Source organism: Crocodylus siamensis, chromosome 3 (assembly GCF_052110815.1).
Source record: "Crocodylus siamensis isolate JL-2025a chromosome 3, ASM5211081v1, whole genome shotgun sequence".
Lineage (NCBI taxonomy): Eukaryota > Metazoa > Chordata > Crocodylia > Crocodylidae > Crocodylus > Crocodylus siamensis.
Genome location: NC_143397.1, coordinates 60,870,147 through 60,883,539, shown reverse-complemented (window position 1 = coordinate 60,883,539; position 13,393 = coordinate 60,870,147). Strand labels below are relative to the sequence as shown.

General features: G+C 44.8%; 1 protein-coding gene across 2 annotated transcripts in view; it reads left to right on the top strand.

Moving 5' to 3' along the window:
- Positions 1-13,393, top strand: part of MCC (MCC regulator of Wnt signaling pathway) — a 363,930-nt gene that overhangs the window by 281,346 nt on the left and 69,191 nt on the right. For both annotated transcript variants that reach the window (XM_090038383.1, XM_090038384.1), the window contains one exon: positions 1,455-1,661. In XM_090038383.1, coding sequence (XP_089894509.1) covers positions 1,455-1,661 — 207 coding nt within the window. The remainder of the gene's footprint in view (positions 1-1,454; positions 1,662-13,393) is intronic.

Here is a 13,393-nt window from a genome sequence, read left to right as displayed (position 1 = left end):
ACCTTTTCTTCCTGTGGCAAAACTACAGTTTGAAAGGGGCATCAGAACAAATTAGGGATGCTGACAAAGAGAATACGTGTCAGATTTGTTGCATATTAAACCATTGCCAGTAAGTAGATTTAATTGTAAATGTGAAACTTATTCCAAATAAGAGATTTCACTCCTTGACTGGCTTTCCAGTATATTGTTTTCAATATCAAGAGACTCTCCAGTACCCTCTTTTACTGTGCTTTGTCTCTAAGGAGATTTATTTCCCCTTCTTCACATTTCAAGAATGAAATCCATTCATGCATCCAGAATTTTAAATGTTCCTTGAAGCGTTAAGTTGTGTTGGAATGGCTGCTGCTGTGTCTTGTCTCCTGCATTTGATTATTGGAGACCTGTAGATTTTGGTGCAAATAATAAATGAAGGATTGCAGCTTTTTTGTTGCAGAATGATTACAAGGGATTGCTAATCAGCAAATGAGGGTAGGCACCTGCTAACAAATAGCATATTTTGATATTTGATCCATACCAGTATGGGTCAATAAGTTTATAGTTGTGAACCTATTACAAGCACATATGAAGGAGAAACGTGACCCCATACCAAGAGAAAGAAACTGCTAGTCAGATCATCTTCTTCCAAAGCAAGGACAGTTGGCAACCATACTGTGTTAATTGTGTCTTTGAAATAAATACAGTCCAGACAAGGAGGAAGATGTGGAAGGGTCTGTGCACCGTTCCTTCCTAAGGCCATGACGTACATAGGGACTGCAAAGGCTGCACCATTTTAATGAATAATGAAACCTTTCCCTGCAAGATGCTTGGCTAAGGCGCCTTCTCTTATCTCATATTTCCCCAGAGCGGACAGGGTGTCCCTGCAAATGCATAAAAAAACCCATCCTTCTGCCACCCTCACATGTGGAGATGCAGTTGTCCCTGAAGCAAAGCCTGCTAAAGTAAAGAGAAGGTCTTTGGGTTTTGTCCTACCCTGCATGTCTGCTGAAGGGCCAGGCACAAACTGGAAATGTCTTTCTGTTGTTTTACTTGCTAAATAGGCACTTCACTTACCTATGGTGAGGCTTACTCAATGCACTGGAAATACCTGGAGATCCTCAGAGGAAAGGTTGCTGTGTAAATGCAAACTGTATAGCATTGTTTATATGTATGTATGTAAATGAGATGGTGATTTTGTTTATAAAGCACCCCTTTTCTGTCAGTGTGCTTGTGGTGCTGTACAGTGGGGAGATTATAAAATACTATCATTTTAGCTGCAATTTAAAATATTTTTTGTTAAACTAAACAAATGGTACAAATTTAAATGCGTTAATTCTGTATGTGGGGGCATATGCTGTACATATAATTTACGTGTCTCCTTTAACATCATTACAGAGTGGTGATTAATGTGCTAACAGTCTCTCTTCAAAACCTGTTGTCTTGCTCCTTTTTATTTTAGTGTCATTTTGTTTTTGCAGACGGTAGAGGAAATAGAAGGTGTGCTAGGTCGGGACCTTTATCCAAATTTCTCTGAAGAAAGATCTCGATGGGAAAAGGAGCTGGCTGGCTTGAGGGAAGAGAATGAGAGCCTCACTGCCATGCTGTGCAGCAAAGAGGAGGAGCTGAACAGGACCAAGGCTACCATGAATGCTATCCGGGAAGAAAGGGACAGATTACGCAGAAGGGTAAGGCTCCCCCTAACTGTCTGCCCAGTTTATAGAGGGTCCTTTCTGGGTACAGCGTTCTGAACAAGTCCTATCCTGTCTACATAGCCAGATGAGTTTGACACCCCTGTCCTACAGAAGAGCAACCACTAGCTTGAATACTACATTTCTAAGAGGTCAATGCTTTTGAACAGTTAGCTTGTATCTGCTCCTGCCTGGCCTCGAGTGCCCACTCACGCGCTGCCTTGGCATGGGCAGTAGAAGATGTCTGCTCTCTGGCTTTGTGGGTTCCCCACGATTGGCTTTGGTTGTCCCTCTGGCTTTCCCTGAACTCGCCTGCCATGTCTTGAATGTTAAATCATTGGAGGGTTCAGCCTTGAAGTTCCCCTCAGGGATGACGACTCTGTTTGCGGGATGTTTATGGGGCTTTACCTCCCCTACACCCCAACCTTATACCCCAGGTGGGGAGATCCTTTGCAGCCTCTGCTGCCATTCGCCGTCTTGGCGATCCCTGATCACACTGGCTCTGTCCTTTGCCAGTACAGACAGCCTCTGTCTCCTCACTCGCTCTCTCCTCCCTGTTGCCGGCAGCCGCTTTTATCCTTGCCAGCTGGTGCGTCCTTGTGACATCACCTGCTGGCCTTAATCGCATAAAGGCTCAGCTTTTAAACTGCGTGGGCTTTTCCTTCCGGTCTTCCAGCATTGCGTCTCCTGCAGGTAAGTAAATGTTTTGCCTTTTTTCCTCCATTTTGGTGTCTTTTTCAGTGCTGAGCCCCGCAGGCAGGGTTTCCTGGTCCTGCTTCTCATTATCCCCAGGACAGTAGCCTTTGCTATTTCAGTCCTGCAAATATCTAACCATAAGTTGTCTTGCATGGCAAATCTTTCTGTTCACATGTAACATAATTAGTGTATTTTCTACTAAGACTGATTATACCTGTCATCTGTTGTGGTGCTTAACTACATTATTATGTACAAATGTATGTATGAACATGGAGTTTGTATTTGGCTTTTTTTTTCCCTTGCACCATTTTTGTCTTCTATAAAATATAAGCAGTTCTCAGCTCTGAGATCTTCAGACTGGATATTTAATAATAATTTTTCTTTAGCTAGGGGTTTTGATGTGTCTTGAGATATAGACAAAGTTAAATGAATGCTTCATTAGCTTCTCAACATGATATTGTTCACTTTTAATTATACAAATTCACCTCAGGTAAGTATAATAACACCTGGCACAGTGTAAACCTTATTTTGATGCATTATATCATTATCTCTTTATGCCATGTCAGCTCTCAATATTTTTTTTGAAAACTCCTTTCCTTGCCCATGAGCAGTCAGAAATTGAAATGTCAAAAGAAGAAGCACTAGAATGAATGATTTTTTTAAACCTGTATTTAAGAAACCTGGGCAGTTGCACATTGGCTTCCATACCTGATAAAATAACAGACATTTATAAGACACCTAAATGATATAACAGGATCTAACTGGTGTAGTTCCTGCAAAGGAAAGCTGTTCATCACAAATATAAATATTTGAACATATCAGTAAAATAAGGTAGAAATGTCTTCTCTCTCTTTTTTTTTTCCCCAAGAAAATAAGGTAAATGTTTTCAGTGTCACTTTTGTATTTAAGATCCACTGGTATATCAAAGGCCTGTGCCTTACTCCTGGTCTAAAAGGATCATATATAGGGGTCTGTCTTTATAAGGGAAATATTTCCACAGTTGCTACTACTGGGTCAACTCCAAAGAGTGGTTACACTGGTAGCACAGATCTGGCTGCTGTTTGTACTTTGAATGCCATATCATATGGCCATATACTTGGAGCAGGTTTAATCAACTTGGCTCCAAGGCTGTGGCACTAGATAAAAAAATATATATATCACTGGGCAGGAGAATGGATAGCGAGGAAAAGGAAATAATATTGATGAGAACAGTAGCCAGGGAGGCAATAGTGAAAAGACTATGGCTAATTTACCTAACTGGGTGTAGTCAGGAATTAACAACTGAAATGTTTTGACACTCATGTGAGGAGGTTAGGCAGAAAAAACTGTTGATTTTGAATTCCTGGTGCAGGAAGTGAAACCAGGCATTATTAGGGTAACAGAAATGTGACAGACTAGTAGTTGAGGTTACAGCACTGGTATTGAAGGGTTTATGCTGTAAGGTGAAAAGACGAAACTAAAGTAGAAGCTAGAGGAAGAGGTCACCACTGTATGTTCATTATGTGATAAACTGCAAAGAAATAAGACTGAATCTGTTTGGGGCCACACTTAATATACAGAACAATTAGTTTATTTCCCTTTGGAGCAATCTGTTTATTCTAGATGACCGTGTCAGTAACACTGTGTAATAGTTGCACTAGAAAGCATATTTGCATTTATAATGTGACCCGTGTCCATAGCTGTATCATAATAAATGCTTTCTTTGACCCTTTACATACCAACCCTATACCCAGAGTCACTTTAAGTTATTTCCCTTGAGGGTAGAATGGGAGACCCTGCTAAAACTTAGGTTTTGTTCTACACAAATTAAATTGGGTGGAGAAAATAAGTTGGAGTTGACCAAATCAATAGGTCTGTTACTTTGGCCCAATGTTTATAATCAAGCAAAGTGCTCTCAGTAGGTTTTCTGAGGCTTGTTAGAGAGTTAATTCAATTAGATATTTAATGCAGTCAGTTAACAGATTGTGCTGCTTTGCAGAGCAGTAGCTAAGAAATGAGTTGCATACGGATTTTTGTTTCTCACAGGTCATTAGTAAATGAGATAATCATTTATTTCAGTAGGATGCCCCTAATGTAACTGCTAATTTCACTATGCAGAGGTCTACTTTTCTCTGCATGATGTAGCCATTTTATAAGTAAATGCTTCTAAGTCTGGGGCCTTTACATACACACATGCTCATGCACACATGCTTCATTCTGATCTTATATCAAAGGCCTGTGCCTGAATCTTTGTCTAAAAGGGACACATATAGGGGTCTGTCTTTATATAAGAGAAAATATTCCGACAGCTGTTACTACTGGGTCAACTCCAAAGAGCACAGTTACATTGGTAACTGCTACAGTTACACTGATTGTGCAGAGCTGGCTACTGCCTGTGATTTGAATGCCATGTCATATGGTTGTATACCTTGGAGCAAGTTTATCATAAAGATAGAATTAAGGCAACTCCATAGTGGTACCTGGAAGTTATTTTAGAATAATAAATTGCATCGGAATCTTTGGAAAAGCAGCCCCTAGTTTAACAGTAATGGGAACAACAGAGTTAAAACGTCCAAGGAGGAGTCTTTCTATCTACTTCTCTGGGTAGCCTGTTCTAATGCTTAACCACCCTCAGAATGAGAAAGTTCTTCCTATAAGAATGCCTTTTAACTCTCCTAGGAAATATGAACTTTAATTTCTGCCTGGGAGAACTTTACAGTGTTTTCTCCTATGCCTGAAGAAGGGTGTTTGTGCCTGAAAGCTTGCAATTAAAGAATTTTTTATGCAAAAATCTAGTTAGTCTAATAAAAGTTATCACCTCTACCACAAGTTGTGATTCCTATAACAATAGGAAGCAAAATTTCCCTTGGTGCAATTTAAGACCATTGTTCCATTTTCTGTACCTGGTGGCCACAAAAGAATAGTTGGTCAGCATCTTCTTAATAACCACCATATAGGTATTTGAAGACTGTTATCAAATGCCCTGTGGCATCTCTAGTGAATGCTGTGAGTACCACACTGCCCCCTTGGGCTCCCTCAACTCACTTGCCATGACTTCCTGTTACCTGAAGAAAGGAGGGGTTCAGTGGTGTTCTTCTTCCCAAGCAACCTGATGACGGGGGTACTCACAACAGGGCTGCAGTGTTCCTCGGGGCTTTGCCTCCCCTACACCCCGTCCACTTGCTAACCACTCTGGTGTTCTACTCATGGTTCCACGATTCCCAGCAAGCCCCTTTCTAAAGCATCAGCTTCAGCGCTGGTCAGTTGCCTGTATGTTATGGCGCCTGGAGCCTCAGAACCTGATCCCAGAGGGCTGAGCTCCCATTCTCTGGCGTTCTTCTCCCACCAAGGGAGAGGGACACTTCTGTGAGCTTTGAAATTAAGGTGGCTGGGGAAAGACCATTCCCAGCCTGAAGCAGGATGCTGCTTCCCCTGCTTTGAATCTGGGGGCAGAGCCTGCAATGCTGCTATTGCCAGCCTTTGGAGTGACCACCTGCCTGGCGAGCTCCCCAGTGGTTCTCTCCTTCTCTCCCCCCGCTGGTTTCCAGCGGGGTTTTTGAATTTCCTGTGGTAGCAGCACCAGCTGCTCCAATTAGTCAGGCACCACCCCACCCAGGAAACAGCTATTTGAAGAGCCGGCGTAATGCCATCTCACGCAGCTGCAGCTGCGTCTCTGGCTCCGCTCCCGGAGGTAAGTTTACTGGGGCACGGGGGGCCTGCTTGTTCACCCTGGGGATGCCCCCAGCACCCTTAGCGACTGTGGGGACTTCTCACCACCACATACCTCACCCCTTAAGCTGCCTTGTGGCATTTTGACATCTTGCTGGGCATCCCACGTTGTCTGGTGTTTCCTCTCATGCGCTTGGCGTGCCTTCTCAGCTGGATCCTCGGAGCTGATATATCTAGAGAGGAAATCTGCCACAAGGTTATCTTTGCTGGGGCGGTGCATTACCATGAACTTGAAAGGTTGAAGAGCGAGTGCCCAGTGGGTTACACAGGTATTTTCTGTGTTTTGGTTAACCACTGCAGTGGGTCATGATCCATCACCACCAGGATAATCAGATAATATTTAAAATACTCTACTGCCCAGTGTGTGGCTAGGCATTCCCTCTTTATTTTGGAATACCTGGTTTCAGCTTGGCTAAGTTTGCGGCTTGCAAAATGCAACCAGGCGCTCATCTTCCCTCCAACTTTGTAGTAAGCCTGCCCCTAGGGCGCTGCCAGATGCATTGGTCTATAAGCTAAAAGGGGCAGAGAAGTCAGGAGTATGTACTACCACATCATGATACATAGCCTCCTTCAGATCCTCAAAGCTTTTTGTCATTTCAGACATCCATCTTAGTATCCCTGACGCCTGTCCTCTGAGTGCATCTGTGAGGGGTGTGGTGAGCATTGCAAAGTGTAGTATAAACCTGCAATAGTAGTTGATGAACCCCAAGAAGGACCGGAGTTGGTGATGGTTATACGGCTCTTGGAAACTGTGTATTGCATCCACTTTGTCCACGAGGGGTCAGATAGTTTCCCAGCCTACACAAAACCCCAGGTACTTGGTCTCTTTACCCGCCAGTTTACATTTTTTTGGATTAGCAGTCATACTGGCCGCTTTGAGCTCTCCCAGGACAGCCCTCAGGGCGTCAAGGTGTTGTGGCCAGTCTGAGTTGAAGATGATTATGTCGTCAATGTATGCTGCTGCATATGCTGCATGTGGTGCCAGCAGGGAATCCATAAGCTTCTGGAAGGTAGCTGCAGCTCCATTCAGCCCAAAGGGCATTCATACAAACTCAGGCCCCAGGGTGCTCCAAAAGCTGTCTTGGCACACTCAGCCAGTCTCATCAGGATTTGCCACTACCCTTTGGCTAAGTCGATAATGGATATATACCTTGCTTCCCTGATTCTCTCGATGAGGTGGGTGATGTGGGGCATGGGGAAGGCGTTGAAGGTCACTAGTGTATTCAACTTTCAGAAGTCGATGCACAGGGGGAGTGACCCATCAGGTCTGGACACTGGGACAATTGGACTGTGCCAAGGATAATTCCTTCCTTCTGCATTTTTCTATCTCTTGCTGTACTTCCTGTTGTAATTGCTGAGGTATAGGCCTCCATCATTCCCTGACTAGTGTGACCGGCAGCATTTTATCTTGTGTTCTATTCCTCATGCCCATCCCAGGATTTCTTGGAATACATCCCAGAAGGTTTCTATCATCCCCATCAGTTCCCGCCATTGCTTGGCATTCAGATCTTCCCCCAGCTGAACTTGCACCCTCTGTGTTGTTTCATCTCTTAACTCAGGGCAGGGGGGGTTTCAACTCCTCCCCTGCTTCCTTGTGTTGCGCCATCCAGCCCTTATGGTGCCCTCCATTCTTTGAGGAGGTTGATATGATAGATTTGATGCTCACGGCAGTGCCCAGTCTTAAGCACCTCATAATCTACTGGACCTACCTTACGGGTCACTTTAAATGGGCCTTGCCACTTCGACAGGTGCTTACTCGTCAAAGCTAGAAGCGATATTAATACCATATCTCCAGGCTGGAATGTCCTGGGTTTTGTTCTTTGATTATACTGGGTCTTCTGCTGTTCTTGCGTGACTTGAAGATTCTGGCAAGCAATTTGCTGGGCCTTGTTTATGCGATCTTGTAGTTCCTTTGATTATCTTTCTGCTATCATTCCGGGTCCCACCGGCCTTTCCCATTCTTCTCGGACAATCTGTAATAGACATCTGGGGCTGTGGCCGTACATCAGCTGAAAGGGTGAATACTGCGTAGACTATTGTGGTGCATCCCACAGGGCAGATAATAGTGGGGTTAATATTGTGTTCCATCTATGTGGGTCCTCTTATGTGCAATGCCTGAGCATGCTTTTGATTGTCCCATTAAGTCTCTCCACTAAGCCATTAATCTGGGGGTAGTAAACAGATGTTTTCAGATGGGTGATGCCCAGGGTGCTACAAAGTGCCTTCATTACACGCAACATAATTTGTCCCCTAGTTGGTGAGTATTTCTCATGGGATTCCTGCACAGGCGATCCACTTTAGGAGCTCTTCCACCACCCAGGTAGCCGTAATGGACCTAAGTGGAACCACTTCTAGAAGACGTGTGGCGTAATCCACCAGGACTAATACGTATTGGTACCTCCGTGAGATTTTGGGAGGGGACCCACAATGTCCAGCCCTAAGCGAGAGAACAGCGTCTCAGTTATTAGCTTGGCATGGGTTGCAAAGGCACCTTCTGAGGTCTCCATTCTTGGGTACTCTGGACATGCTGCACGCCACCTATCCACATCCTCTTGTAGACGGGGCCAAAAGAAATCCTGGACTAGTCTCGCCCTGGTTTTTGGTACACCCTAAATGGCCACCTAGTGGGGAGTTGTATGCCAGTCTCCAGATTTACCTGCGAAATGGGGATGGGACCATTATCTGCCACTTCTCTGCCATCCCCTTCTGACCCCTCTGGACCTAGTACAGCAACCCCCACCATTACCTCAAAGTCAGAGTGGCTCCTGGATGTCCCCTCTCCTAGCTCCTTGGTTACTTGCCGTTGCAGCTCTGGATCTTCTTCTTGTGCTCGACGAAACTGCGCCGCACTTGCTACTTGCTCCATGTCAATGCTGTCCCAGATAGTTCCATCCTGCAGGGAGACTATTTCTCCTGCCCAGCCCTCACCTCTTCTTAATCACTTTCTCTCCTCGTGTAATAGCGACCAAAGTTCTAGTACCGTGTAAAACGGTTCCCACTTTTGGCCTAAGATCATCTCACAGGCCAACACTGGAGCCAGGCCAACCCTCAGTTTGCCTTGGAACTCCATTACTCTCGGGGAGGTAGCAACTCCAGAAGCGCATCTCACCACCCAAGATGCAGGTCATCACTAAAAGGCTGGCCTCCCTCGCCCCCGGTTTTGGGGCCAGATCTGCACGGAGTAGGGACTGTGAACATCCCGTGTCCAGGGTTGCTCGCATTGCCGATCCCTGGTCCGAGCCGTCATGACCAGGTGTTCCCAGCCTTCTCCTGTGATGTAGCACCAAAACTACAATCCATGAGCTTGCCTCGGTCAGCTTCCCTTGCTGTCTCTGTAGGTGGAGTGGATGTTGCCATTTTGTGACTTAGTTCACTAAAACCCAGTCCGCACTCCCTTGCGACCACGATTGTAGCAAACTACACCCCTCATCATCCCCTTCTGAGGCCCTATCCTCTTTTCCTCTTCTTGACTCATGTTCCCAGTTGGGGCATGGAGGCCTTGCACACAGCGGAGGGTTTCTTCACTGCTCTGTGGTTGGTGTCTTCTTACCCATACCTGAGTGTCCTCCTCCAAGTCACAAAGGAATTGTTCCAACAGGACCTGGTCTATGACCCCATCTCAGTTGAACCAACCCACATGAAGCCATTTATTCAGCACGTCTCGCAGGTACTGTAGTAAGCTACGAGGCCTCTTGACCTCCTTTGATTTCCAGGCTCGGAAGGCCTGCCTGTGGCTTTCAGGGGAAATCTTGAGCCGGTACAAGATCGCAGCCTTCGCTGTATCATAGTTACAGGCATCTTCCCTGGACAGGGCCCAGTAGGCCGCTTGGGCTTGGTCTACCACTAGGGCACCCAACTGGTGGGCCCACTGAGTGTGGTCTAGCCCGGTCTGGAGGGCCGTCCTCTTGAACACCTCAGTGTAGGCCTCGGGGTGATCATCCTGCGGCATCTTAAACAGGGCGGCATTACGCTGCATCCACTCCTATTGGTGGGCACCCTGCAGCTGTTGTATTTCCAGCACCTGCCCTATCACCTGGATGGCTTGCATCGGGAGCTCTGTGTGGGCTACAGCCGGCACCTCCATGACTACTTCCACCTGGGTTGGGATCACTGATCTGCTGGCGTAAGAATTTCAGTTCCCGGCCAGTGCACCGCTGTGGCATTTCTGGTAAATGCTGTGAGTACCACACTACCCCCTTGGTCAGGGTCCCCCAACTCTCCTGCCATGACTTGTTACCTGAAGAAAGGAGGGGTTCAGTGGTGTTCTTCTTTCCGAGCAACCCGATGACGGGGTACTCAAAACAGTGCCACAGTGTTCCTCAGAGATCCGCCTCCCCTACAGCCCATCCACTTACCAGCTGCTCTGGTGTTCTACTCATGGTTCCATCATTCCCAGCAAGCCCCGCTTTTAAAGAGTTCCAGTGTCAGCTTCAGCCAGTCAGTTGCCTATATGTTAAGGGGCCTGGAGCCTCATACCCTGATCCCAGAGGACAGAGCTCCCATTCTCTGGCGTCCTTCTCCCACCAAGGGAGAGGGACATTCCTGTGAGCTTTGAAATTAGGGTGGCTGGGGAAAGACTGTCCCCAGCCTGAAGCAAGATACTGTTTCCCCTGCCTTGAATTTCCTGCAGCAGTGTCACCAGCTGCTGCAATTAGCCGGGCGCCGCTAATTGCAGCATATACATTACAGTATACTGGCCCTACTAATTGTTTGGAGAGCCAGTATAACACCGGCTCTGGCTACGTCTCTGGCTCCATTCCCAGAGGTAAGCTTACCGGGACAGGGAGGGCCTGCTTAGTGCCTGTGGGGGCTTCTTGCCACCTCATGCCCCCTCTGTCTCTTCCAGAGTAATTAATCCTAATCCTTTCGTTTTATCCTCATAAATTATATTCCCCAAGCCTCTAATAGTTTTTCTTTCCTTCTACTGGGATCCTTTTAGTTTGTTAGCATCTTGAAGCACAGTGCCCAAAACTAGACACAGGTTAGAATAGGGAGGAAATGCGCTGTCAGTGTAAATTTCCCTCAGCTAACCAGTTTGCTTTTATTCAAAAAAACCAAAAACTTCTCTTCACAGAAAAAGAACATTTAGGATTGTCCCCAAGCCCCTCCTTCTCTCAGGGTAGTTGAAAATCATGCTGAATACTGCAAGAATCTTTGGTCCTGGCCCTCAGGCTCCTCTCCAGTGCCTATATTGTGATATGTCACCAGAAACCTTCCTTGAGTGATATTTTCTGTTGTCATAAAGCTGAAATATGTTCCTTCATTCCTTTTGGTATCTACAGTATCAGGGCAGAAGAAGGGATTGTAGGTGCTGGGAAAAATAAGGACATAATGGCTTCCAAAGGGGAGCATCATAAACTCATGTCAGTTAGGGCAGTCTTTGAGTTGTTCTAAATTTACCCATTTGACTTCGGGATGTCCCAGGAACAAAAAGCTAATAGTCACCTCTAGTTTCCTCATTTCCAGCTGTGCTGTTTCTGCCTACGCAGCACTATCATTTTAACTATGAATATCAATTTAGAGCTCCACTTCTGTTCTCAAACTCATAACCAGAGAGTCCAGAATTAACCTGGAATCTGGGGAACCTTGAAAAATGTTGCCCCTTAGATTAGAGTGCAGGGGATAGCAAAGACGCCCAAGATGCTTATTGCACTCACGTAACCTCCCATCATGCAGTGCAACACTACTATTTAATGGTATTCCAGCTTAGCCACGTGAAACAAAGCCTTTTCTTGCAAAGAGGCAGCCCCCAATATATTTCTGCATGGAGTATTGCATGCAGAGACTTTGTACTAAAGACAGTTAGCTGCAGCATGCTTGGTAGGATTCTGTGAGTTACCTGCTGCGTTTGACCTTCCTGCATTGTAGTCAGTGTGCCAGTTGCATGTGGTTTTTATTTTCTGAAACATTTGATGGTACATATTGTAGGCACTTTGAGTAAACAGCACAGAAGAAATGTTCTTTATCATACAAGAAACCCTTCATTATGCTGCTCATCAACCATATGTCCAGGCCTTGCCCTCGGCAGTGTTCCATCATGCTGAAAACGACAGACTGGGAAAAGGTGTGGCTGAGAAGTGATGAAAATGCAGAGGCTGGAAAAGCACTGGCTGCTCAAAATGTTTAAATTGTCAGAGGACTTGAGTCACACACGAGAGATGTATTCTTCTGTGCTTCCCACCCACAGAACTTGCATTTGGCACAAAAAAATCAGAAGGTGGAGACAGATGTTTATCTCCCATTACAGAATAGCTTGTTACGCTTGGTTCTGTTTCCACTTATGGGAGGGAAGTGATTGGAAAGTGGTGTTATTTTATTTTTTTAACATCCACTTCTTAAAAGAGTCAGGTGGTACTGAATGACAACATAATCCAGTTGCTGATCAAAGAGGAGAAAATACATAGAAATGGTGCTTGCTCTGACATGCTCTTTATTTGAAGGTGCACAATCAGAAACTACTGCAGTAATTTCCCTCTTAATTGAAGTACAGGAATAATGATACAAGTTGAAAGTTCTCAGTCATGACTTACGTTAAGGGTAAAGTTATAAATAGTTTATAGCATTTCAATATAAGTTTAATCAACTGTTACAGGATCTAGTTTGACAATATGTTCATAATAATGTATTATAACCACCTATCTTATGTTCTACTGAAGAGTGAATATCCATCTATATGCTACACATGTCCACAACTTGCTCATAATATATATTAATCATTCAAGAGCCTTTTCATATAGGTGCCACATTATAGTAAAGTTCAACAGGATTCTCTTTTTCTCACCCTCATTTCATTTGCATTGTTGTTATTGTTTGAATTTAATATTTGTTTTGTGTTTTTTTCCCTACTTTCTAATCCCATTGTTTACACTTGGGGGAAAAAAAAGATTTAGACACTATTTTAGACACAAAACCTGCAGTTTTCTGTTCCTTTGAATTAAATGTTACTTAATGTTAATAAGCCTAATTAGAAATTACTTACACATGTACTCCAGAAACAATAGCAACAATATTTATTACAGGAGCCAACAGATACAAATATATATAGGAGGTTTCTTTGGAAGTGAGTTATGTTTTAATATATCCACTGATTTTGAATCTCATTGTTGGGTTGGTTTGCCTTCCTTCTCATTCTGCCTGCTGCTCCTAACTCAGTCAACCATCCATTTCTCTGATACACCCTAATTCCCTGGGCTGTGTAACTCTTCTCTTAGTTTTCCTCCTGTTTTAGTCATTTGATGGATCTTCCCTTTCTGTTGTTATTGCCCAAGGGTTTCTCCTGAGGCACTGCAATACCCACTCCCCCTAGCCTGACTTCATCTGCCCCC